This window comes from Aythya marila (assembly GCF_965140915.1).
Source record: "Aythya marila genome assembly, chromosome: 1".
Lineage (NCBI taxonomy): Eukaryota > Metazoa > Chordata > Aves > Anseriformes > Anatidae > Aythya > Aythya marila.
Window position 1 is genome coordinate 151,936,390 of NC_139042.1, and position 26,792 is coordinate 151,963,181.

A 26,792-nucleotide genomic window follows, 5' to 3' on the forward strand; every position below is an offset into this window, starting at 1 on the left:
AGCTCTTGGCATAGCAGCGTCACATTCCTAGCGGCACAAAACCACAGGCTTCTCTTTCATCTCGTACGGACCTCCAAATAGTACACGAAATTTATTTTTAAAGAACAGCGAATGAATAAGTCTCCTGATTTCCCACAACGTCACTGCACAACGGAGCAGAAGTGCTCCGTGCTGGTACGCTGGGAAGGCTGCTCACCATCCCAGAGGATTTTCACGTTGCTCTACCATGCCAAAACTTCCTCAAAGCCTATTTGGGATAAAAAGATTCCCCTTTCCCTTCAAAATGAGAATAAGGCCACTTCCATTTCTCTTCAGAATAGGACAGAAGATGATAGTTCAGTTGGAAGGGACGTACAAAGACCATCAAGTCCAACAGCCTGGCCTCTTCAGCTAACCAAAAGTTAAAGCAGGGCATTAGGAAAGACACAAAGAGGGAAGAAGGATGGGAAAATGTGCAAAAATAGAGGAGAAAAAAAGAGGTTCCCCAACACTCGGGAGCAAGGCAGTGGTCACAAAGAGGTGTGTGGCAGTGGCAGTGAAACCTGAGTGAGGGAGAAGGGATTTAGGAACATGGATTTGCAGTCAAAAAAACTTCCTTTTTCTCTCTGCCATCATCCTTGCAAAACCTTGTGTGTGCAGGAACCACAGCTGACTCAGCCTGTGGCAGCACTGGGCTCGCTTCCCTCTCCCGGCGGGGTTGGGAGAAGTCACAGAGCTGGGAACGGGGAGAGGAGCAGGATCTGGCCCTATGGGTAAGGGAAGTTTTCGGCGGTGTGGGTTCCAGCAGTGTTTCAGCATCCCTCCCTACTCCAGCTGCCTGCTGCAGAGATGCTTCAGCCTGCAACGGCGAGGCTGGGTCCAGCCCCAGGAGCAGAGGTTCTTGTGGGGATGAGAAACTCCCTGAACCAACAAAAAGCCACACGTGCCAGTCTCCAAGTGCTTGATTTTGGGCTGTTGTCTGCCAAAAGTCATTGCTGAGGCACAAGGTGGATTTGATGGAGGGGTGAGTTGAGGATAGGGATTTCCTGCAGCTCCCGCAAGGACACTTTGTGCAATCGCTCTGCCCATCAGCTGCACCAGGGGAGCCCACCCCAGGCTGAGCACCTCTGGTCCCTCTCAGCTCCACCAGACCACATCTGGCAGCTCGGCCCTTTAATTTGAATCCCACTACACACTCACGTCGCCCGGGTGTTGCTGTTAATTATTATTTAGCTCAAGAGCCACGGCCATAGTCCTGAGGGCTCGCCATGCCAGACACAAGGGCAAGGATGCTCTCTGCCCCTGGTGACTGGAAAGGCCTTGGGAAATTCCCACTTCTCCCAAAACTGGGATATTCTCACTCCTTTGTACTCGTGCTCCCTAAGCACCGCAGTGCACAGGGCTCCCTGAAGCTGAACCCGCCCTGCCTCTAAATAAAGAGCTTTGAAGGAAACTGGGACAAATTTCTGCTCGGTGCCTTCCCTGCTCCGTAATTACAGGCATATGCACCAGCTGCCTTCCCGCCTGGGCAACCCACCTGGGGCTCATTCCTCCCCATTAGCATCCAGCCTCCTGCTCCTAAACCAAAGCTCTCGCAAACAGCAGCTCGGGCTGGTAAGCAGCCTTGCCTGCCTGCCCTGCGGTGATTTTTTGGTACAGAATGAAGAAAAAAGGGGGGAGGAAGTGAAGACGCAGGCTGTGCCTCGGCCAGCCTCTACAATAAGCTCCTTCCCACCCCAAGTATTTTCTAAAAAAAAACACCAGCAAAGGTGAATTTCCCCCGTAAGGGGCTGCAGCATCCCCGATGTCCTGGGTCAGCCTCCAAGCCCCCGGGCAGCCAAAGCGGGGGCCCCACAAACGCCGACTCGCCCTTTCCCCCATATGGGTGTTCTGCTGAGTCAGGGTCACACCAGGCCACTGTATCGCTGAGTAATGCTTTCGGGTAGCGGTGGGGGGGGGGTTCTTTTTGCTGAGTCACGGTGCAGCGGGGCCACGTGAGGCCGGATATCGGGAGGGCGGCTTCAGGCCGACGTGCTGAGGTTGCAGCTGCTGTTCTTGGCCCCGCGCCCTTTCCTCAGGACGCCTGGAGAAATCTCCAGAAAGAAAACCCCCGGCTGGCCGCAGCGGAGGATGTGCAGCTCCCGTACCCCGGAGGAAGGGGGATGGAAGCCCAGGGGGGGCAAAGGGGGCTCCCTCTGTCTTTGTAGGACTCGGTTCCTGGTTCACCTCCTCCCCTCCCCTGAGAAAGGCGTGCGAGCTGCGGTGCAAAGTCCTGCTCGGTGCCTACGTGCGGTTTTTCAACCCCAGCTCCTCGCTGCTTGTCCCGTCCCAAGCAGGGCGTGCTTTGCTTTCTGCAGGGCTGAAGCACGGCCACGATGGAGGCAGCTCGGTATCTATGTGCCGTGGCACTCGTGTTTCCATTCACCTAAAAAAAGTAGGTATTGTAATCTGTGCTTCCCGTTTCCACCCAGCTGGTTCATTTATGCCTGAGAAATGCACGTGCACATCCTTCTCCCTCCACCTCTGTCCCTGGGGTGTCGGTGCAGAACTGCACTGTCCATCTGCAGGACCCTCCTGAAGCCCCCCCCCACCCCGCCCACCACACCCCATGGGGATTTTCAGTGCCTTGGGGTCACAACCTCCGTGTTTCCACCTGTATCTCTGATCTCGGCTCGGATTGTTCCGTGCTGACGGCAGTGAGCACAATCAGTTCTGCCAGGGCCGGGCAGCCTCCCTCTAGTAAACACCAACCCACCCACAGCACGTCCCATACCCTCCGGCAGCGACTCCCCCCTTCGGGAAGCCACTTTAAGCGGATATTGCAACTTCATGTGTTTTTTTTTTTTTTTTTTTTTTTTTTGTTCCTTTCCTCTTTGCACAGCAAGTTCTGGGTGCTGAGTCAGCCTCCCCTTCCTTGTCAGGCACTGCAGATTTCTGCTGTGTCACGGTCTCAGGTTGCCCATGCCCCCCCCCCCTCACCAGCCGAGCCTGGCTGTCACCAGCCGGCCCCTCCTCGTCCCCCTGGGGACCAGGGGCCAGGGGCAAGCAGGGCTCAGGGCTTCCCACGCAGGGCTGGGAGACCTCTGCTCTCTGCGACTGATAGCGCAAGCAAAGTTTCTGCCTGCAAAATCCACAAGGAAAATCTCCCCACCTCCCTGCCCCTGAAGAAAACACTGATTCCTCAATGACTCCTTGTTGTTAACTCCTCATCTAACTGATCTCCTGACTGAAATATTTTCTCAGGGGCTGGGACAGGCAGACAGAGGCTTTAAAGCCCAGCAGGAGCTGTTACACATACCTGCCTCGGGCTACCCGATTCATCTTTGCCACAAACCTCCAGGGCAATCTCAGCGGTGCCCAGGCACATCACAGCGGGCAGCCCCGGCACCACCCACCCACTGCTTGCTGGCAGGGTAAGAGATGATGGATGGGACTTTTGGCAGCCGTGGGGGACACCACAGGTCAGGCACTGCCATGAGGTCCAAGCAAAATGCACTAGTGCCCTGGGTGAGGACTGGCTTCTGCTTCCCAGTGGCTCACTGTACCCCGAGTGGGCTGCTCCAGGGGCTGGTTTGCTTATTTCCATGAAAAGCACACATCTTTTTCCCCATCCATCGTTCGTCAGCATCCATTTCTGAGGTTTTCTTCTAGGAAGAGCAAACCTCTGCCAGCACACGGGCATACACAGTGCCCTTATGTTTCCCTACGCTGCACAGCAACAGCAGAGGGGAAGCAATACAAGTCCGCGCTGCTGAGCATTGGATGAGGCCAGAAAAGCCCCAGGCAAGTGGCTGCAAATTGATGACAGCCCACTTTCAGTTCTCCTTCCATCCTGCTGCAGGGCCTCTGGGCCTTTCCGGAGAGCGGGGCCCAGTTTCACAGCCCCTTTATCCCGAATAACCCCGATACCAAATAACCCCTGCTTCTGGGGCGCAGCTTGCTACCCTGCACCTCTGGAAAAGCTCACAGCAGAGGGGAGCTGCAGGATGGACCTTGTCTCCTGTGACCAGCCCAGGAGAAGGTGAAGCCCCCACATTCAGGAGATGCACTTGGGGCAACTCAGAGCAGAAAGCTGAGGCTGTCCTGGGACAGCGTAGTGGTAAACCAGGACTTCTTGGCAAGAAGTGCCCTACCTGGAATGGCAGTGACATGGCTGGGTACCCTCTCTCATCCCCTCAGTGTCTCACATCCACATCTACATCAGCTCTGGAAGATGGGGAAGGAGGAGGACTTCTTGGATGCATCCCCAAAGTGCTTCTAAGCACACCACTTTGGGAGAGCAGGCAGGGGACAAAAGCACTCCCCTAAATGCAACTGGAAAGCCCTTGGGGAGGAACGGGACACACTACCAGAGCTGCAGGACAGAGGTGTAAAGAGGAATAGGGCTTGGGGGTGTGTTGTTTGTTTTTATTTCTTCCCCATATCATTTCTTATTCATAAAATGAATATTATTATTTGTTTTCACATATTTTCTTCTTCCCTCCAGCAGAACTGCAGGCTCAATCTGTGCTCCAGCTCAGGAGCTGTTTTGTGTCAAAACAGGACTCACTGAAAACCGCACATGAGCTTCTAGAAAGTGATGTCAGTGGAAAAAATCTCATTTTGGGGCCAGTCCAGTGACAAAAAAAGCATCAACATCTTCAGGCAACGCTGGCCATGCTGCCCTGTGCTCCCTGCTCTGCCAGCGGACATCTGGGGCTTTATCACACTTCTTTCAAAGCTTCGGACATCCCGATACATTTATTTTATAGGAAAATAAGCAGGCCAGCAGCAAAGTCATGTGAGAGGGCCTGGGAGTAGGAGAGGAGCTGCCAGTTTTTGCTAGAATGCTCTGCTGCTTTAACGAGAGGAGCCCTACAGGAAAAGCCTGGCTGAGTCAGGGTGGAAGCGCTGAGTAATCCTTCCTGAGTGTGTACCAGATGTCTGCCCCGGTCCCAAAACAGGCGTTGGGGCACGTTTCCTCTGGTACAGCTCTCTATCCCCCAATAACGAGCCCAGCTGGGGTGTAGGTGCAGGGACAAGGCAGCACGTGAGGTGCACGGCTTGGCTGGCAGCGCCCGCTGCTGCAGCGCCGGCTTTGATTGCCCCACTCTTTTGGCTTGAAGGCAAAATTTGTGTTTTCCCAAAGCACAGCTGCACAGAATCTTCGATCCCGGCTAGCTGTGCTTCCAGCAGAGCTGCAGATGGAAAAGAAGGGCCCCACTTCATCTGCTGGCCGCCTCGTCGACCACCGAACCAGACAAAACAGCAGAGCTGCCAGCTGCTGGCAGCAGCGCCTTGACCAACTCTCTTTTGCTAAATCAGAAATGATTTGCCTTTGCAAATCTCTGCACGCTTCCTCAGAGTTTACCCCAAGTCTCACAGCAGCTATTTCCAGCCATCTGGGTGTGGAGGAGACGGAGCATTAACCTCCTGAAACGCCCTGCACACGGCTGCGGTACCAGCGGGGGCCACTTGCCACACAAACAGGGTATTTTTGCCATCCTACCAGAGCACAGAAAGGATTTCTCCATGCGTTGGTGCAGGCACACCTGTGCTGGCTGTGTGCAAGGAGACAAGGTGAATTCAGCAGGGTCTGGTGCTGTGCAAGTGTGTTTGTGGCACTTGCAGACCTAGCAAGGGGTCTTTGCAGAGGGATGAGGAGCAAGGGGGCTTTGCAAGGGGAGCTTGCAGAGCTCCTCATCCCATGGCCAGCAAGCTCTGTGTTCCCTGAGAGGCTCTATGATGCTCGCTGCCAGGGGAAATACAACATTTGCAATCGAGTCTTGCTAGAGCAGATTAGGACAGATGTTGTGCGAGCTCCAGAGGCAGGACACAGCTGGGACACAGCTGGGTGTAGGGAGAGGCAGCTCCCCACCCTACCACGGGCATCACCCCTATAAACCCACCCTTCCTTGCCCAACCCCGCTGCCCCAACCCCAGGAGCCCCCCGGGGAAGGAGAAGTGGCCGGGCATCCTCTCGTTTGTGCTGAGCTGTCACGAAGCGTGGGGTGACTTCCTCCTGCCTTCCGAGGCTGGCCTCCTTCGGGGGGGTAGAGGCAGGGCAGGGCGACAGCCACGCTGGGAAGGGAAGTGCAGCCGCGTGTTGCAAGAAGTTTGTGCTCACACTGAGGTCAGCCGTTCGGCTGCTCACGTGGCTCGTCGCTATAAAGCTGGATGCGGGAGCTGGGCTGCCCAGCTCAGACGCTTCGCCGTCCTGGGAGGAGAAGGGAAGGAGGAGCACAAGCAGGAAAAACAACAAACAGAAAAACGACGTGGAGAAACATGGAAACTTCCCAGAAACACGGCTCTGAAAGGTGAGAGCGGGGCAAGGGAGAAAGGGTACATTTTAGTTGAAAAAGTAGTGCATTGCTTCTTCTGCTTTTAGGCACGCTGTTCCTGTTTGCTCTGCAGGGAGCAGCTTGCTCCTCCTCTCCCCTCTGGATGGAGTCTGTCAGTATTCCCCGCTTGGGACAGCGACTGGGATGCTGGTACCCCAGGCTCTTAGGATCTCTCTGCTCCTTTTCCTGCCGTCCCAGTCCCCCTGCTTTTCCTAGACAGCTGGAGGGGAGCCACAGCACTGATGCCTGTCCTGCTGCTTTTCCCCAGCATGTCTCAGGACCTGTCGGAGCTCCTGAAGGAAGCCACCAAGGAGGTGCACGAGCAGGCGGAGAACACACCCTTCATGAAGAACTTCCAGAAGGGGCAGGTGTCCCTCCAAGAGTTTAAGGTATGATATTAACGTCAGAGCAGCATGGCTTGGGTGCAGGATTTCCTCACCAGGAAGCAGGCTGGTGGATGGGGCAGGATGTGTGGGGACAAAAGGGGGGAGGACAGGGACAGCATCAGCATCTCCTGTGCAAAACAAACCACAGCACCCTCCTATCCTACCAACCCCTCCTGCAGGATGTTAAGGCATGGCTATGCCTTTCAGGATGGGCAGCCAAGTTGAAGCAGGAGAAAAAAAAAAAAAGACAGTAAGATTGAAGGGATTAACCTAACTGCGTTTATCTGCCTTCATAAATGCCTGCATGTTAATTAGTGGCGAAGGCAGTTAATGGAGACGTAACAATGCACAGATACGTGAGTGGCTGAAGTGTCACGAGTGGAGCGGGCTAAATTTAGAGCACCCTGAGCAGTTACAGCTAGAAATAATGGTGGGATAGTGATAAAGTGAGGCTGTGAGATCACGTCTGGCACCAAACCTTGCAGTGGTTTAGCTGTCACTTGGGTTATAGCAGGCTGAGATCAGGAACAATTGCTCAAAGGCAGACTGAACTTGGGCAAGCGGTATCTGCTGCTAGCAGGTAGGAGCCTGTTGCTTTTCTTGATATATTAAGAGTTATTTGCAGTTACTAGTCTGTGCCTAACCTGGCTATAGGGGATGCCTGGGATCTAAGCTACATAACAAAGCCATGAGCAAAACCAAGGCAAACACCTGGGCTAGAAATTCCCAGCAGGCCAGAGGAACTGACGCATGGGTTTGCAAATAACAGCCAGTAATATGACCTGTGGCTTAATTACTTTGTTGTTCAATCGCTCCTTGATAAATAAATCCACAAGAATAGGCAAAAGACTACTTATTCCTGACAGGTTGTATTCATGATACTTAGTGAAGCATGAATTCAATCGCAGGTGCTGGCTTCCTGCTGTTAGGAACGGGGCATTTGTTAGGCAGTGAATTTGAGACAGGCTGGCATTAACAAAAAAAAAAAAAAAAAGCCAGAAATAGGCCTCTAAGATTCAGGAGCACAGCTCAGTTTCCCAGAAACTGTTTACACACTGTCAGGGGGAGTGAGAGGTGACTTTGGGCTTTAAAAAGTAATGATGATTTTCCAAATCCATGTTTCCCACTGACCCACTGGCTGCTACCAAAAACAACGGGTCAGGTTAAATTTTCTTAATTTGTTAGGCAATGTTCCTGTATGTGGTTTCTTTTCCAGTAAGCTGGAAAATGGGTTATCATTTAAAAACCTCTTTTTTTTTTTTTTTTTTCTGTTTACCCACCTGGCAAACCCACGCATCAGCCCTGATGCACGACTCCCTAGAATCTGAATATCTGTTTCCCCAACCAAGTCACTGCCTGTGTGTATATCAAAGTCCTGTTTGCTGACACAGTGGCGTAAAGTTGAAAAGGCACCTCCTGTCCTGCAGAACTGATAGCTTTGTGGGAGAGTAAGCTGCTTTCTCTCCTGACATCGGTGTAATCCCTCTTCAGACCTGACTCACCTGTACTATGATACCTGTGTGTTTTACCCCTTGCTGTCAATAAGGGATTTCAGTGTAAGCAAGAGGTGTTTTAGGTGTAAATACGAACACAGCTTCTGCAAACAGAATCCCCGGGGAAGGGAAGAACACAGCTAGATTGTCTTACGCCACATGGAAAAGTTGGCAGACAGAAGAAAATATCGCGTAAGCTGGGAAAAAACAACAATAACAATGGTTTCAAAACAGAGGGATGAGCACATAGCCTCTCAGTGATCCTTCACAAAGGCGTTTTTCAGAGGCGGGCTGTGCCTCCAGCCCCCTTTTAGCTTTTGTCCTCAGGGTAACCAAGAGGCAATGCCATTTCCAAGACCAAAAGAGAGAGCTGGGGTGCCTCCACTCCTGGGCTGGTGGGCTGCCAGCTGAACAAATAGGTTGCAAAATTAGCAGGGTGGGTCGCCCCACAAAAGAAAGCCACATCTTGAAGCATTCAGGCTGTAACAATGCATCAAGCAATGTACCCTTGGGAATACTCTCCATATTGTCTGGGGGAATGAAGAGAATAGACCATTGAGTGATTTCGTAAGGCTCTAGTTTCCATTGTATCAAGCTGCAAGGACTTTAACTTGAAGGTGAAAGCAGCAGCTTTCAAGGGCAGGTAAGACCAGTACCTGCTGGAAATGGCTTAGGCCTTACCCGATGCTGCCTAAAGAAGGGGAAGGGCTAGACTGGTGTCTCACTGTGCCTTGCAACTCTGTTTGCCACATAGGAAACCTGCACCATAACAGATGTGCGTGATTAATACTGGGTGTGCACATGAGTAACCTTTTTCTTGGTGGGATTTGTCCCAAAACCCTGAAGAGGACAGACAGATGCACCTGTACCTCATCCCCTTTCTTCTGTTTCAGCTCGTTACAGCATCCTTGTACTTCATCTATTCTGCTCTGGAGGAAGAGATTGAACGTAACAAGGACAACCCAGTTTATGCCCCTGTTTATTTTCCGGCGGAGCTGCACCGGAAAGCTGCCCTGGAGGAAGACTTGAAGTACTTCTACGGCAGGAACTGGAGGGAAGAGATCCCATGTCCTGAGGCTACTCAGAAATACGTTGAAAGGCTCCACTATGTAGGCAGGAACCACCCAGAGCTCCTGGTGGCCCATGCCTACACTCGCTATCTGGGAGACCTGTCTGGGGGGCAGGTGTTGAAGAAAATCGCCCAAAAGGCTCTCCAGCTGCCCAGCACTGGGGAGGGGCTGGCTTTCTTCACCTTCGACGGAGTCTCCAACGCCACCAAGTTCAAACAGCTCTATCGGTCCCGCATGAATGCCCTTGAGATGGACCTTGCTACTAAGAAAAGAGTCTTGGAGGAGGCCAAGAAAGCATTCCTGTTAAATATACAGGTGAGTAACAACCAGCCAGCCCTGTCTGCCCACACCCTCTCTCAAATAAGATAACAGCTTCAGGGGAATGGCAAAGCCGGTATTTCTGCTGTGGAGCCTAAAGGAAGTTGTGGGTTATGGCAACCTAGTCGGAGTTGGATGGCTATGCTTGTCCAGACTGGGAGCCTAGCAAGCAACTGGTCTCTGAGGGGCTCTTCTCCCTCCTCTGGGGTTTCAGGCTCTTCCATGTGCCATTATTCAGATATGAATGTGTGCTTATACCAGGAGTAGAGATCACCACCTTTCTGTCATTCCTCTTTAGTGCAGCTTGATAGGTCTGTGGATTTTGACCAGCTGCACTGTACACCTTGCTTTCCTTCCCACCAGAACATGGACGGTAACCTTCACCTGAGCTGGAAGCTTCAGGGGAAACCTGTAAAGTGAACAGGCAGACCCCACAGGCAGACTGTTCTGGGCAAAAAGTGGCAAAAAGAGACTTGGGTTGGAAGCTTGTAGGTTCCTTTGGTTCCTAAAGTGCCTGGGGCAGGGGCAAGGGGGGCAGTGAAAGCCAAAGAGCAGAGACCACATAATGAGACACTGTTCCTTCTTCTCAGGTGTTTGAGGCGCTGCAGGAGCTGGTGTCGAAGAGCCAGGAGAACGGTCACCTTGTGCAGCCAAAGGCAGATCTTCGTGCTAGGAGCGTTAACAAATCACATGAGCACGGTAAGACATTTCTAAAGGCTGTTGTTTAGCATTGCCCCCTTGTAGTTTTGCTATCCTCCCTTCCTCTGCTGTTGTTTGTAAAAGTCACTGAGAAATATGTGTGATATCCTTGCCCCGTCTCTTCACCAGCAATCAGTACTTAGTGCAAAGGCAGGCATTGACATGGGCAAAACTTCTTCTAGACATGACAGAGCATGAATGACATACATGGGCTCTCCAGAAATAGTGTCAGTGAGAGAGCTGTACAAGAAGACACTCCGCTCTCATTCTCTTAAGTTTTAGTAACTCATTAGCCACATGAGTTTCAACCACAACGAAACCCGGCCTTAAGGTCACAGAAACAAAGACTACAATTTGGGGCCCAGCATATCAACTGCGATGCTGAAGGAGGGTTCTTCCACACACTCAGCCTTGCCAAATGGCCCGTCCTTTCGGACAAAATCTTTTTCTGATCGCTTTCCTGCCTTTCAGTTTATTATGCCCTCAACTGTTTATTCAAAACAGTTCCTGAAAGTGCAAGGGGTTTATAATGAGCATGGTTCTGCATGGTAAATAGTAACCAGCTCAGACCTGGTGAAAACAGGCTGCCACTCAGTTTTGCAAAAAAAAAAAAAAAAAAGCTCCATCTACTGGCAAGTGCTGATCATGAACTGGGTATAGCCCGAGCAACCGAGGCAATCCCTTTTTATGCAGTCAGATTTGCCGACTGAAGTAGGAGCAGGCTCAGATGTTTACAGAAGAGACTGGTTTCCCTGATAATGTGTGCTTCCCATAAGAAAGCCCTTATGACCTACCCATTCTGGAACCAAAAGGGAGATTTTTTCAGTGCATACTGGATTGAAGCAGTTTTCCCATGGCAAAGAATGAAAAGCATCCTGGTCTTGCGCATCACCAGACAATGAACCTTAGAGCAAGTTCTCTGAGAAGGGCAGTAAAATGTCCCTGTGAATCTTTGCTGCTTCTTTTCCAATTGACCCACAGAGATAAGATTTTCAAAAGTGCTTGGTGTTGGATGAGGAATCCCATTCTGAGGTTGTACTGGGACAATTATTTGTCTGGTGTGCTAAGGACTATCTGTTTAAGGCCATAAAATGCCTAACAAATGGAAAACAGGAGAAAAAATGTCTTTTAAAATTCGGTCTTAATTTTTTATTTAGCTGTCTTCTGCACATATCAGGGATCTGAAGGAGTCCCTTGAGGAGCTGGGCAGAGCATTTACAAGTCAGAGGGGAGGCAAGGGAAGAAAGAGGCCAGTATCCAAGCACAATCAGAAGGGTTGTGAGCCTTGTGATACCCAAGTCAAGTCCTTTGCTTCCCTGGCTCACCTGCCCTGAGAGAGCAGAACCTGCTGCTGCTGTTTCCCCCAGCTTCACAGGGCTCTGGGCCCTCTCCTCCTCCCCTTGATGGCTCCAGCAGGGTCTGCCCCAGCACACCAGCATCGACTTGCCTGAGCCTATCTTCATCCATGTTATTTTCCCTGCTTGCTCTAGGTCCAGCGCCTGGGAAAGAGAGTGAGAGGACAAGCAGGAGTCAGACAGATCTGGTGGGCACCTCTCCCCTCGTGCGGTGGATCCTTGCGCTCGGCTTCATAGTCACGACAGTCGCCGTGGGCTTGTTTGCTATGTGAACAAGCAGGACCTTCACCTTCTCTTTGTGCCTTCCCTCACCCTGAACTAATCCATCTTCCCCAGTCCCTTGAGAGAAATTCCCCTCGACTGGGTACTGTGATCTTGGCTCTGCCACTAATATTTGGAGACCTTTCTCCACAGAAAGCAGAGAGTGCTGCACGGGGGTTCAGGCAAAGTCTTTCCTGTGCTTGGTGTGAGCTCTCCTTGGAGACTATATCACCAGAACCAAGGGCAGGAAAGGTCTAAAAACAATGGCCAAGAATTGTGGTTGCTTTACAGCATATCTGCAAAAATCCTACAGGATCGGGATCAGAAATGTAGCTTTGACACCTGTCTTGCCTCAGAAATAAGCAGTTCCCCGGAGCTCTGTTTGCTCAATATTTCATACTGCTACATAATACTGTGATCACTGTTTCTGCGGAGCCGTGCAGCTCCCGTGGGTTACAGACTGTTTTATATGACACTATCAGGTCTTTGTTAAATCTTTTTCCAATCATTTTTTTCCTTTTTTTTTTTTTTAAAAAAAAAAAAAAACAGATTCTGCTTGTTGAAGATACAGTGTTGTTCTTTTGTCTGATTATATAATTTATATACAGAATAAAATTCAACGTAAAGTCTTTGAGCCTGATGTTTCGTATTGTTAAAGCCTTGCCTGGGAAGAAAGGAGGTGTCTTTCCTTCCTCCCCATTTTATGTCTTTTGGATCTGCTGCCTCCACAGACGTGGCAACAGAGGAAGGTGGGAGTTATCAGAGCCAGCCTCTGTTCCCACTCAGTTCTAACAATAACCTGTCGTACAAGCTGGGGCAGGTTTCTTCAGCTCCTACACGCTGGTCTCCATTTCTAGAAATGGAACAAAATTCTGCAGTTGTACAAAGCATCTTTAAGGGGTGGCCACTGGATGTCAGAGCTGGCTGCGGTCCTATTAAGAGAAAAATGTGATGAGACCTTCAGCTGGTCCCAAAAAGGACAGCTCTCCCTGGCTGTGGCCAGCTGAGGGCTTCATTAACTAGACTGCGTTTGTGAGAACTTCCCCATGAATCAGAAAAGCACTCGGAAATCAAATGCATGCTAGGCTTTGACTGTACCTGACAGCTAAATGGGGAACAAGCATGCAACTGCATGCCCTCACCTAGGTGAAGTCACACCAGCCCAAATCACTCCCAGAATCTGGCACACGTGAGGTGATGCTAAAGACAGTCCAGCTAGGTGGCACTGCTGGAGCAGCCTATGCACAGCCCTTTTCGCTTCCCTTTTGTCATATGAGGTCTGAAGACTTGGGTTGGTGGCCACCTGCCGTCCTGCCTGCTTAGGAGGGTCTTCAACTCCAGGAGTCACTGCAGGAGGGGCTGTTTTTCAGACCCAGCATGGCCATAACCTCTCAGCTTAGTCCTTTCCTCTGCTCCGGCAGTGACTTTAATCCCAAGAGCAGAACCGTGACAGGGAGCAGAAACCACAGGGCAGGTCCTGCTGAGGAGCACCAGCGGGACAGGGACCGATGCTGTCCTCACCCACCCCATATCCTTCCAAAATCCCCATTACTACTTCTCCCCGTGGACCCCGTTTGCCAACTTCTGGTAAGAAAACAAACGGGTAATTCTTCAAACAGGTAGCCGAATATTTGAAAAGCGAGAACACAAGACACAACAGATACTCAAACATAGCCATTTATTGAAATTCATGCAGAGTTCCACCTATCCAGTGCTCCAAAGTATCCCACATACATCACTGTGGTCCTACCAGCCCTAAGAAAGCCTTTGGAGGCTGCAGCTTTGTCCCTCTTTATGGCTAAACCTCCACCCCTGCTGCCCACCACCGCCCCCCACCACCGCCATTACACGCCCCCTTCCCGGGATGGTTTCACCCGTCCCCCCCCCAGCGGGGCCAATGGTCCCGCCCGTCCGCCATTTCGCCTTCCCCCCTCTCCTCTCCCCCAGCCTCTCGCGCCAAAACCTCGCCCGGCACCCGCGGCCAATCGCTTCCCGCCGAGGGCGGGGCGGGAGGGCGCCTCGGACCAATAGGCGGCGGCGCGCCGCGGGCGGGCCAATCGGGAGGCCGGGGGCGTGTTCCCGCCAGCTCTCCGCGGCGCGCGCTTTTTTTTTTTTTTGCCGCGAAACAGCCGTGGCGCGGCGGTACCGCGGGGAGCGGGGTTTTCGGGGCCGGTGGGCGCCATGTCGGGCTTCGACGAGCCCGGCATCTACTACAGCGACAGCTTCGGCGGCGAGCCGGCGGCCGACGAGGGGCAGGTGCGGAAATCCCAGCTGCAGCGGCGCTTCAAGGAGTTCCTGCGGCAGTACCGCGTGGGCACGGACCGGACGGGCTTCACCTTCAAATACAGGTGCTGGCGGAACCCCTGGCGCTCCCCTATAATTATAATTATTCCATATCTATGTGCTTTTTATAAAAATATATGGCTTTTTTAATGAATCAGCGCTGTATCTCACAGCGTCACTGCGAGTGCTGCTGTCCCTGCTTTACTCCCACGTTTTAAAGCCTTTAGGGTGAAAGGTTTCCCCAAATCCCTGCAGGATTCCCTTAATTCTCCCTTTATTTTCCCCATCTCCCCTCCGAGCAGAAGCCTCTTAGCAGCGCCTGCCTGCTCTGCACCCAAGGTCCCTGTGGGTTCCTCCTGGTGCTTCCTGCCCCGCAAACCTTCCCCCCTTGCTGCCTCGCAGGGATGAGCTCAAACGGCACTACAACCTGGGCCAGTACTGGGTGGAGGTGGAGATGGAGGACCTGGCCAGCTTCGATGAAGATCTCGCTGACTACCTGTACAAGCAGCCCGCGGAGCACCTGCAGCTGGTAAGGATGGAGGGGCTGGGTGGCTTGGTGCACTGACATCGTCATGCCGTGACACCCTCCTAATAGCCGAGCTGTTCCGTTCCTAGCTGGAAGAAGCAGCAAAAGAGGTTGCAGATGAGGTCACCCGTCCTCGTCCTTCAGGGGAGGAAGCCCTCCAGGACATCCAGGTCATGCTCAGGTCCGATGCCAACGCAGCCAGCATCCGCAGCCTGAAGGTGAGGTGGTCCGCTGCTGCCTGGGTGGCAGGGCTCACCCCTGTGTGATTGCAGGGGAAGCCTTTGATGCTTAATTGCGTAATTCAGGATGTGGGTTGCACGCTAACTTACAAGCCAAGGATACTTTTGCAGCTTAAATCTGGCTGCAAGGGACTGTTATCCCCGATTCCTGCTATGGGGACATCATTGCTGTTAGTGATGCTCTGCATATAGTGAGTGTCCTTTCCTCTCCTGGTTTAAAACAAACAATTTAAGTCATGCACCCACATCCTACTACTATACAGCAAGATACGCTGTCAAGAAGCACAGGCTATTTTATTCTGGTACTATGGTCCCATAAATGTGGGGAGTGTATCCAAGAAAAAAATGTTTCCTTGACATCTTGACTTGCCTATCCATCTTCCAAGTATTTTTCTCACCTCCCCTTCACCTTTTCCCTTACAGTCCGACCAGATGTCCCACCTTGTGAAGATCCCCGGGATCGTAATTGCAGCAACCCCCGTGCGAGCCAAAGCCACCAAAATAGCCATCCAGTGCCGCAGCTGCCGGAACACCATCAACAACATCGCCGTGCGCCCGGGCCTCGAGGGGTATTCTCTCCCTAGGAAATGCAATACGTAAGGACTGACCTGGGGCTGTGTGTGGCAGGGTGGTGGGGGAAAAGTCAAGAGGAAAGGACCCCAGGAGGTCTTTAGTCCAGCCTCCTGCTCAAAGTGGGGCCAGCTCTGAGACCAGAGTGGTTTCTCAGGGCTTGCTGTCCCAGCACAACTGGTCTCCAAGCACAACTTCCTAATTGATCTTATTCCTATAAAATCACCCAGAGCCTGAAAATAGAGGTTCAATAAATCCCTCAGTAGGTTGTTCCAAAGCATCTTGTGAGGGCTTCCACATGCAGTAATGCAGAGGGTGCCTCTGCCCTCTCACATGTGTGTAAATCTCACTTCAGCACACTGCTAAAGCTGCATCTCTTCCTCCAGCTCCTTTTGCACAGGGTTTTGCTCCTGTTTTGCAGAAGACAAGATCCTTTATATACCTGTATTTCCTGTGCATTCAGCATCCCTGTTGCTACAGACACAGAAGCTTGCTTTTGGCTTTCCTTCTTGACCTCTCCCGCACCCTTTTCACTCTCACACTTTCATCTCTTCCATTAACAAACAAGATGAACGAAAACCCTTTCTGCTTGTCAGGCTCCTGTGCTGGCTTCTGCTTATCACAGGCTTACTGAAGCAGCTTTGGTGGCTGTCGGAAGGTCCCCCTTCCACATTTCGTAGTGGCTTTGTCTTTGCTCTCTGCTGAGGCTGGCTGTGCTAAAATCTCCTGTGACGGGGATTGTTTGTTATCACTCCCTAAGCCATCTGCTGCCTAACTTCGCTTTCCCCTATTGCCTTTTGTACCTAAAGGTTCATTCCTGCCTCGAGTTGCCCCATAATACTGCTTTAAGCTCCTGTCCTTGCTTCCTTAGTAAGTTTTTTATCTTACTCAAACTCCTTGCTTCCACGTTCCCCCTCCCTGGTGGGCTTTTCATCACATTCTGTAAGGATGCTCCGCCACTAACTTCCAAATCCTGCTTTATAGCTTCTGATGCCTGCGTGAACCACAAGCATTAGGCTGCCGCTGTGCTGCAGCTCTCACACTAGCTGAGCCTGACGGATTGTGCCTTTGAACTCGTGCCTGCCAGTATTTATTTCCTTTGCCTTATCTCTGACACAGCCTGAGTGGTCTTTGGGATAGACATCACTCCTGGCTCTCCGTCCTTGGCTGCACAAGTTGGTCGGCACAGCTCTGGTGCAGCGGGACTGACGCTCATCAGGGTTTTCCTCCTTTGTCTCATCCAAAAAACCCTGCTGCTGCCTGCCTGGAGTCAGGCAGTGACTGCAGCGTGCTGAGGAGCCAGCAGGATGCAGAGGTGCTCCTCGTCCCTGGGAGTCTGTAGCCTCACAAGGTAGCTACGCCGAGCCAGCGTCTCGAGAGACTCGGGTTGACAGCAGCCTTGTCACGCTGCTAATTGCTTTCTCACCAGGAACCACTTAACGTTTGCCTCGTGTGCGAGGTTATAAAGAAATATGTCCTGTCAAGTCATTGAGTCTATGCTGTTATCTCCTGCGTAATTAGTGAATTAGCTCCCTCCTTGCTTGTAGCTAGCAGGGGAGAGGGAGGTGGCTGGGAGAGTATGCAGGGGAAGCATCGCCGTGTCTTTGGCTTGTTGTGGTGCTCTGACCTCGGTGCCTGCTTTTGGCAGCTGCTGGAGGAGAGACAGAGGGTTTGGTGAGCCTTTCCTATGGTGACAGTGTCTTTCTGACCTGGCAGAGGTGGGCTGCTCTCGGCCGTGACTGCTGTCCCTTCTACAAGTGCCAGCCCCCAGCTTACTCTCCTGATCGATCTCTCCACACAGAGAACAGGCCGGCCGCCCGAAGTGCCCGCTGGACCCTTATTTCATCATGCCAGATAAGTGCAAGTGTGTGGACTTCCAGGTCCTGAAGCTGCAGGAGTCCCCCGACGCCGTGCCACACGGGGAGATGCCCCGGCACCTGCAGCTGTACTGCGACAGGTAACAGCAGGGGCTCTGCGAGGGCTGTGGCCGTGCTGGTGATGCTCTTGGGGTGACTTTTGGTGGCATTGCTCTCTGCTCGTTTGCTTCCTCCCGTGGCTGGCATTTCTCAGCCAGGCTGGACCACGTGTGGTGTAACCCCAGCCTCAGATGGGAGCCTCACCAAGCAGGGTCAAGAGCTGTAGACTGGCTTGTCCTTCCCTTGGCGTTTCTCAATTTAGCCCTGACTTCTCTTTTGGCAGCACACATTGCTGAGTGCTGGGCCTCCAGATTCTTCTGGGTGTGGAAACAGAGGGGCTGATGGTTGTTGGTGGGGCCATCCTTTTCCTCACCACCATCTTTTGCTTTCACCTTTCTTCTCTTAGGTACCTGTGTGACAAAGTTGTCCCAGGGAACAGAGTCACTATCATGGGCATTTACTCCATCAAGAAATCTGCCCAGAGCAAGAACAAGGGTCGGGACAACGTCGGCGTGGGCATCCGAAGCGCTTACATCCGCGTGGTGGGCATCCAGGTGGACACAGAGGGCTCAGGTGAGGGCTGCTTTTGGCACCTGTCTGGTCTTTGGGGATAGCCTGGTGTTGGGAGAACCCCCTTCCTGAACAGGGCAGTCCCTCAGCGAGATGTGTATGAAATCACAGCCTGGGTTCTTCTCTTTTGCTTACGCAGTGAAAGGTTCAGCCCTGTCCAGGAGGTCTGGCTTACCCTGGGTGCTGTAAACTCAAGTGTCCTATGTGACTTTGTTTCAGAGATATTAAATGAGGAGGCTTCAGCCTGAGTCCTCCAGGGTATTTAAGTACTTCCATCTTATTGATCTCAGTGGGAATTCACTAAGCCATCCCTGAGGATCTGGGCTGAAGTCAATGGTTAAAATTGAGCTATGCATTTACAATGTGCTCCTGACTCTAATTTCTCCCTCTGGTTCCTCTGAGCTGCTTTGCCCAATATCCTTGCTTTTCTTCTTTCTTTCTCCTTCCTTCACCCAGCCTGGAAGCACAGAGCACACCTTGCTGGGATAGCAAATGCTTGCTCCTTCCACCCTTCAGACCTGGTGGCATTTGGTGTGATACAAGAAGGACTTTTGGTCGCGGTGGATGGGGTGAGGGGAATAGCATCCCTTTCTTTACAGCATCCATCTGTTCACCGTCATTCTGTCCTTCCCCACGTAGGACACAGTTTTGCTGGCTCAGTGACCCCTCAGGAAGAGGAGGAGCTCCGTTGCCTCGCTGCCATGCCCAACATCTACGAGACGATAGCCAAGAGCATCGCACCCTCCATCTACGGCAGCGCCGACATCAAGAAGGCCATTGCTTGCCTCTTGTTTGGAGGCTCTCGCAAGAGGTGGGGAGAAAAAAATCATTCAGGGCACAGAGCCCTGGCAAAGTTCTCAGGCAGTGCCACCAGCATCTCGCGACTTGTCGCAGTGTGTTGGCACTGAAATAAAGGCTCACCATGTCTCCTCTGTATCTTTGAACCCTGCTGCTCTAGGCTCCCGGATGGGCTGACCCGCCGAGGAGACATCAACTTGTTGATGCTGGGTGACCCTGGCACGGCCAAATCCCAGCTGCTGAAGTTCGTAGAGAAGTGTTCGCCCATTGGGGTAGGTGATTTGAGGTCTCTGCTTATGGTGCAGCTCATTTTTTCCTACTCCTCCCTGCGTAGCACTGCAGACCATGGTCCCAGCAGATACCTGTCAGTAGATACCTCCACCAGCTAGAGAAGCTGGTGGAGGTGCAAACTGCAGCTTCTGGTGCTAGCAGAAGGTGGGGTACAGGACAGGAGGCGAGGGAGGGAAGGGGAAACAGGTAATGCCTTTCATTACGATGTGAGCCAGGCCCTTTGCAGTATCCAAAGACGTGACCCATGCTGCTGTTTGGTTTTGAGCCTTGATCAGCAGAGAGGCTGGCTGGCCAGGACAAATGAAGCCGCCTGCGTCTCAGGCACGGAGCTCCAGCCTGAGCCCAGGCATGAAATTATATTTTCAGCTGTGTTTTCTTGTAACCTCCATTAAAGTCAGCCTCTGACTGCGTTGTTTCCTCGGGGGGGAAAACAAAGCTAATGCAGCAGCCCACCAAACAATGAATCACGCTGTGCTCTGTGCTTAATACCTGTGTTTGTGTGTCTACAAGCCCTTGGGTACATCAAAACTGCTTCATCCGAGGCTTGGGACTGCACAGTAATCCTGTTCTGTGTGCTTTTGGCATGTGCTGAAGGGTTTTCCCCCAGGGCTTTGCCCTTCCTCCAGCACCTCTGGCTATGGTGCAGAGCTGTCTCGCTCCCCAGTGGTGGCCGTGGGCTCCTGGGTCGTGCAGTGGCTGATGTGCTGTCCCCTTCCTCATCCCATGCACCCAGGTATATACCTCGGGGAAAGGCAGCAGCGCTGCTGGCCTGACAGCCTCGGTCATCCGCGACCCATCCTCAAGGAGCTTCTTCATGGAGGGGGGAGCCATGGTGCTGGCGGACGGCGGAGTGGTGTGCATCGATGAGTTTGACAAGGTAACGTGGGGTGCGTGGGGCCCAGCGCTCAGCTGAAGGCCACCGGAGGTAACTGACAGCGGCTCTTATTTTATTTTCTCTTCCCACCTTGTTTTCCACCTGGGGTGAAAAGATGCGGGAGGATGACCGCGTGGCCATCCACGAAGCCATGGAGCAGCAGACCATCTCCATTGCCAAGGTGAGAAGCCTTCTACAGAAATTGCCTGGCATCCTGGTGCCAGACCTTCTCTTAAATTGGGGTTTCAATTCTTTTCCACTGTCCAACATCTTTTCTTGCAGCTTCTCTCCCTCCTCTTCCCTCTGGCTTACTCCTGAGCTGTGCACTCACTTGTAGTAGAACAGCCACCACAACTTGTCCTTGCTGGTCAAGCTTACTTGCCCCTCCTAACCTGTAAAACCACAAAGAGATGTTCAGCTGCATATATCCATCCACCCCATCCATCAGATCTTCTTCTGCCTTCCCTTTGTGAGACCCTGGGCACTGTTCCTCAGCACCCAGGAGCACTTAACCTCAGTTTCTGGCTCCACTTGCAAACTTGAGGGTAGTCTTGTATGTCTACCCTTGATGTGAGGTTTTAAATGAAGTTATTCAGTGCTCGAGTCTCAGCAGAAGCCAGTCTTCCTCCAGATGGATGCATGGGTCCAGCCCCGTGCAGCTCCTGTGGTCACCCTCTCCAATGTTGGCATCGTTGCAGAGCAATTGGGTGCTGCTTAAAAGGGCTTTATCTAAATGCTTGAGGATGAGTCCTTACAAAACTGCTCTGGAGCTCTTCCTATGAGTCCATAGCCTCCTAGCCCTGCTGTTTTGTGGACGTGACCTTGACCCTGTCCATTTCTCTTTCCCTGCAGGCAGGCATCACAACCACACTGAACTCCCGCTGCTCGGTGCTTGCAGCTGCCAACTCCGTCTTCGGGCGTTGGGATGAGACCAAAGGCGAGGAGAACATTGACTTTATGCCTACCATCCTGTCCCGATTTGACATGATCTTCATCGTCAAGGATGAGCACAACGAGGAGCGAGACGTGGTGGGTTGGGGCATGCTGTGCTGGCTCTTGCGGTGTCATCAGTGTAATGGGAGCAGCAGCAGGGCAAATACCTGGGAACTTAAATATCTGTAGTGTGGGGCTGAGAACCTGGGGAAGAAGCAAAGCAAGGTCTCTTGCCTTGCTGGCATGGAAGAAGGCAGCCTTCAGCCTGGTGTCTCTCTAGCACCAGAACCAGGCATAGCTGTTGGGCTGGTTTATGGGGATGCTTTATGCAGTGCCAGCAAAGCTTGGTCCCCCTTGGTCCTCTGAAGCACTGTTACCTCCTGCCAAGCCTCTACCTCATGGGGACAGAGTTTCTGAGCAGCCGTGTCACTGAGCTGCTGCCCTGGCCCTGTGTTGAGCCAAGCCAAGCTGCCCCCCTGTTTTTTGGGAGGGTGCCATGCCGTGGTCAGGTCAGAGGGAGGATTTCTGCTATCTGACCACCCCCCCACTCTCCTAGACGTTGGCCAAGCACGTGATGTCCTTACACGTGAGCGCCTTGACGCAGACCCAGGCCGTGGAGGGCGAGATCGAACTGAACAAGCTGAAGAAACTCATCTCCTTCTGCCGCACGTGAGTGCCTGGGTCACACCGTGCTGCTCAAGCCGTGCCTCGCAGCGGGGCAGCCGAGCTCCTGGCTCTGGGCACACGAGGGACACCCTGCCAGAGGCACCTTCCTGGCAGTGCCATGTCCCCTGTCCCTTCCTGCAGGAAATGTGGCCCCCGGCTGTCGGCGGCAGCGGCGGAGAAGCTGAAGAACCGCTACATCCTGATGCGGAGCGGCAGCCGCCAGCACGAGCAAGAGAGCGACCGCCGCTCCAGCATCCCCATCACTGTCCGGTGAGCACCCCGGGGCCTGGCTCTACCCAGGGCTGCCATCATCCACCCAAACCTATGGGGTTGGGATCGAGTCCTTGTGTCACTTGGGATAACGCTAGGGGGTTAGTGGGGTGCTCGGGAGAGCCCCTTGTGAATGGGACAGCACTGGGGGTGCCTTGAGGGGTGGGTGGTGGTGGGAAGGAGACCCCCTGGAGCCCCAGTAGAAAGCAAGGAGCATCCCCCTCATCTTGCAGGCAGCTGGAGGCCATCGTGCGCATTGCAGAGTCCCTCAGCAAGATGAAGCTGCAGCCCTTTGCCACTGAGGCAGATGTTGAGGAGGCCCTGAGGCTCTTCCAGGTGTCCACGCTTGATGCGGCCATGTCGGGCAGCTTGTCAGGTGAGGATGGGTGATGCTGCATTTATTTACAGTTTCCCTAAAGATCTCTGAGATGTACGTGTGTGGTAGGAGATATGGGAGACGGGCACTCTTGAATTAGAGACTGATGTCTGGGTGGCACAGAGCTCACACAACCTCTCCCCCCAGGGGCGGAAGGCTTCACGACGCAGGAGGACCAAGAGATGCTGTCCCGCATCGAAAAGCAGCTCAAGCGCCGCTTCGCCATCGGCTCGCAGGTGTCAGAGCACAGCATCGTCCAGGACTTCATGCGGCAGGTGGGATGGGGTTGGACCATGAAACCAGGCTCCCCAGGCTGCTGCCCTGGGGAAAACCACAGCCTGGCGTTAGCCATTGTGGCAGCTCCCTGCTGGGCTGTGGTGGGCTTTTCCCTGACAGATTCTCTCACCCTGCTCTCTCCTTCTCCAGAAATACCCTGAGCACGCCATCTACAAGGTGCTGCAGCTGATGATGAGGCGGGGGGAGATCCAGCACCGCATGCAGCGCAAGGTCCTCTACCGCATCAAGTGACCTGACCCCAAGTCCCACACGCAGGAGGGAAGAGATGGTGGTGGCTGCCTGGCAGGAGCCCTGGTGCCTGGAAGATTTTCCTTGGGGATCCAAACAGCCTTGGGCCCCTTTAACCAGTGTTTGGGGCAGCCAGGCTTCCCCTTGGATGCTTCACTGTTCTGTCATTTCAGTGTTTCTTTAATCTCTAAGAGCTTTTAGTTTGTATAAAAATAAAACCTGGTCTTGGTACCCTTGCTTTGTTGCCTGGAGGGAGAGAGAAAATAAATGTATCCTCCCTGTGTGGGAGGTGTGGGATGGGGGTTGAGGGTTTATGAGCTGCTCTTTTGAGCTTCGAAGCTGCAGTTCACTCATCCCTCCTTCCTCTCTAAGTGTTTCAGGAGGCAAAATGCATTATTCTGCATAGCTCGTTAGACTGGAGAGGGGAAAAAAAAAATCCAACACAGGCTTCCTTAGTGGAATAAGTGTTCAGAACCAGCAGAGGGAACTCGAGCCTTGAGGATGCTGGGCTGCACCCTCCAGGGCCTCAACAGCATCCTTGTGTTTTTTGGTGTCTGTGTTGGGAGAGGCACATCGTGTTCTTGGGATGGGGCCAGAGCTGGCTGGGGCGTTGGGGTGTCCCTTCTGAGGCTGTACTGGCCTTTGTGGGGCTGGCTGTCCACCGGAGCAACAGTCTTCCGCTCTCTATCTGCTGTTTTTTTTCAGACTTCTGACTCCTGCAGAGGATGGGATGGGAGAGGAGAGGAGGGTGTCCTAAAGGCTCCATGCAGTGATGGGTCCCAGGCTGTCCCAATTCCTCGCTGTAGGGTCATGGGGTGTGCAATGCTCCCAGCCACCTTTGTTTTACCTTACTTTGCATCCAAGCACAGCTCATGTGGAAGAAATCCCGAGCTTCAGTCCCTCAGGGAGGAAGAACTGGGAGTAACAGGGCTGTAAACTCCCCTGGAGCCCAACATCCCCCAAATTGACAATGTCCAGTTGAAAGCACTCTGCCTCCCTCACAAGCTCTCATGGCCCTGTTCAAGCACTGTGTCCCCTCAAATAGCCAACACAGCCCCAAAACAACATAGTATTATGGTTATTTTCCAGCCACATGCTGTATGTAGCCCACACAGCACTGTAGCAGGTGTGTCCTACACATCCTGCAGCCCCTGCCACCCCTCCCCAGTACCACCACCACTTCTTTGGTAGTGGCAGGTGTGGAGGTTGATCACATATAAATCTTTTTTGTTGTTTCTTCTTGGTTGTTTTCATGACATGATACGGAGCGGGAGAGTATTTCTGTGACGGGGATCAGAATGATTGATCTCTTCGTGCTACGAAATGTGTTGATTATATGGTACGAGGTTATGTAAGTGTACATACAGCTCGAAACAACGCTATTTAGCAATTAATGTATGCAGCTCCATCACAAGAAGCGGAGCTGGGCTACGCACAACTTTGACATTATCTTCAAACTCAGGATTGCTGATTAGTAAAGGCTTGTTTTGAATTCATGTTGCAGATGGAAATTTGGGGGGGGAAAACCAGTTCTCATTTAGGTAGAGTGGTAATTCATGGGAGTATCTACCCTCATAAGGGTTCAGTGGTCCCCCTGGTGAAGAAGACCAGACCTTTCCTCAGCTTCTAGCTACTTGATAAGGACAGGTCATGCTCCTGGTGAAGGTGATTCTTCTCAGCCATCACTGATGTTCTGGTGCTCTGAGACTTGGGACAAAGTCATCGGGTGTCCTTGGATGCCCAAAACCCCTGTTCTTCACTCCAAGGCCAACAGAACAAGTGAAACCAGACAAGCTTAGCCACCTCGTGTCTCAGCAGTGTAGCATTCCTTCGCCTAGCCTACAGAGCTGACTTTGTCCCCTTTGTCCTCCTCTTTGGGCCAGAGGAGCTGTGCCCTAACAGCATTTGTTTCCTCTCCGCTGACTGTGAGAGGAGGCCAGGGCAACCAGCTCGGGTGGGTGTTTCTGCATCATAGGCACCAAACAGGAGGTGTGTAGATCCTCCCTCTCCTGTGCTGCAATGCGGTATCAGAGGAGAAGGGCTTTGTTGAAGGCTTGCTTTGGGCTCCTGGCTCTGGGGCAGCTTCGCTAGGCTCAATTCCCTGTTGTCCTGCACTAAGCTAACCAGAACATTTCTGGGGAAATGTCGGTGGAGCTCCACTACCGCAAAATCCAGCACAGCTGAGTCATCACATCTGCACCACTCAGATCTGCTCCATCTCCGCGTGAGATGAGAGCTGTTGCAATGCAGCCACATAACCTCTGAGCGTGTTGTGAGTGTCACTTCCTCCACAAAATAAAACAAAACCCAACTGCAGAGCCCTAGGGGCCATTGCTCAGGGATGCGAGATAAACAGTGGCAAGCACAATATGCTGATATGGGCAACGTGAGAAGCAACCTGACCTGGTCTACCAGGCACTGACCTCAAGCAAGCAAAGACCCCATGGAAAGTCACGGACGTGTTGTAGCTTGGGGTGCCTGCAACGTGGTCTGCTGGGGAGCATATCGTGCTGAGTTTCCATCCCTTTTGGAGGTCTGAGTAAGTCTGTGATCCCCTAATGCTGGGCTGGGTTCCCTCAAAATCCCAAACCATTCATCGTCCCACAGCCATGATGTACAAGTGCCTGCTACTGCATTTCATCCCATTTTGCCTATCCATTTGCAACATATTCCCCACTGCTTCCTGCACACCTCTGCTCTGAGTCTTTCCCAGCAATGCCAGTTACTCCATTTTCTCCTCCTCCACCCCACCTCATGTCTCATGCTTGCTCTCTTTTTCCCTCCATGGCCATCCCCCCATTCACCTTTCTGGCCACAGTAATCTGTCCTTGGCCACCTTGCAGAGCTCCCAATGCATCTCCTGCTTCTGTTTTCAGGTCTGCCAGCTTCAAAGGCAGGCAGGACATTGGGGTAATAATGTCCTGGATCAGCTCTCAGGGCGTTCTGGTAGAAATGGGACACCAAGGGACATGCATCAGAGAATGTCCCCTGGACCATCTGCTGCTTCTTGGCCATTGCTTTCCTCCTGCCCTTCAGCTTTCATCTGGCCAAACTGTTCCATGTCCTCTCCCTGGTCTTTACCTCACTTCACCAGCCCTTTTGTTAGTAATCTTTTTTTTTTTTTTTTCTTTTTTCTTTTTTCTTTTCTCTGACTGCTGCTTGGGAAATCTGGCAAGAAAGCGCACAAATCTCTGGGCAGAATGGCCAGAAAATACCTGATTTATGTGCCTTTTGTGCCACAGTTTTGGGCTCTCAGAATTATCTGCCTGTTTTGATTAAAGTACCAATGAAATACTTGCTCAGTGGAAAGCAGGTCTATCCACAGCTGGCCACATGCTGTGCGCTCATCAGCAACCAGTACCTCTGCGGTATAAATAGACACCTATAAATAGATGTGTAGGCATCTTTCCTGTCTGGAAACCTTCACCTGATGGAATCTGTCAAGTCTCAAGCTGCACCTGGTGCTTTGTGGGCTTCAACTGATCTTGAAGTTGAACTTCATAGAATGAAGTTCTATTGACTAAAGAGTTCTTAGTCAATATTCTCTCTATTGACTCCTTAGTCAATAGAAGTAGGGAGTTAAATGCACACTGCTTGAGATGTTTTTCATTTTTTTTAGAGCGACTGTTGATGGGTCATCTAGCATACAGGCAATATCACCATCCTAGACCATCATGTCAGAATAAGGAGCACAGTCAAGATTCAGTTACCACCTACTTGTGTTTCATGTTGAGGAGGTGTCTGATGGTCTGACCAGGATGCTGTGCCCAAATGGAGTGCAAGAGGCTGTCACCAGTCTGGAGGTTTGCTTTGCCATCTGTAGGGGCCCAGACGGCAAAGGGTGATGGCCTGGGCTGGGGAGAACTGAAGGGTATGAAGAGAGAACAGCTTGCCTAGTGCCACATGGCTCTCACAGGCTGGTCTGTGGCAGAGTCTTGCATGCCAAATCTTTTGGCAGTAGAGCTGTTGTTACACAATGCCTGAATACCTGGTTTCTCCTGAATCAGGCAATTAAAATATCATGGTTTCCACAGCAACATTGCTACCGCCACGCTGCACCAACATTTTACTGCA

General features: G+C 52.3%; 2 protein-coding genes across 2 annotated transcripts; both read left to right on the forward strand.

The window, feature by feature from the left end:
• The first annotated feature begins 6,116 nt into the window (after positions 1–6,116).
• On the forward strand, positions 6,117–12,515 carry HMOX1 (heme oxygenase 1). Its single transcript, XM_082784422.1, has 5 exons — positions 6,117–6,275; positions 6,568–6,688; positions 9,072–9,563; positions 10,157–10,265; positions 11,756–12,515. Exons 1-5 carry the CDS (start codon positions 6,136–6,138, stop codon positions 11,890–11,892), a joined length of 999 nt encoding a protein of 332 aa, XP_082640548.1. The 5' UTR covers positions 6,117–6,135; the 3' UTR covers positions 11,893–12,515.
• A 1,507-nt stretch (positions 12,516–14,022) lies between these two features.
• Positions 14,023–22,940, forward strand: MCM5 (minichromosome maintenance complex component 5). The gene is made up of 16 exons (XM_082752045.1): positions 14,023–14,229; positions 14,567–14,693; positions 14,780–14,908; positions 15,353–15,525; positions 17,301–17,456; positions 17,822–17,988; positions 18,625–18,796; positions 18,944–19,055; positions 19,808–19,951; positions 20,064–20,129; positions 20,801–20,977; positions 21,438–21,550; positions 21,689–21,817; positions 22,051–22,193; positions 22,341–22,468; positions 22,620–22,940. Exons 1-16 carry the CDS (start codon positions 14,063–14,065, stop codon positions 22,719–22,721), a joined length of 2,205 nt encoding a protein of 734 aa, XP_082608171.1. The 5' UTR covers positions 14,023–14,062; the 3' UTR covers positions 22,722–22,940.
• The last annotated feature ends 3,852 nt before the right edge of the window (positions 22,941–26,792 follow it).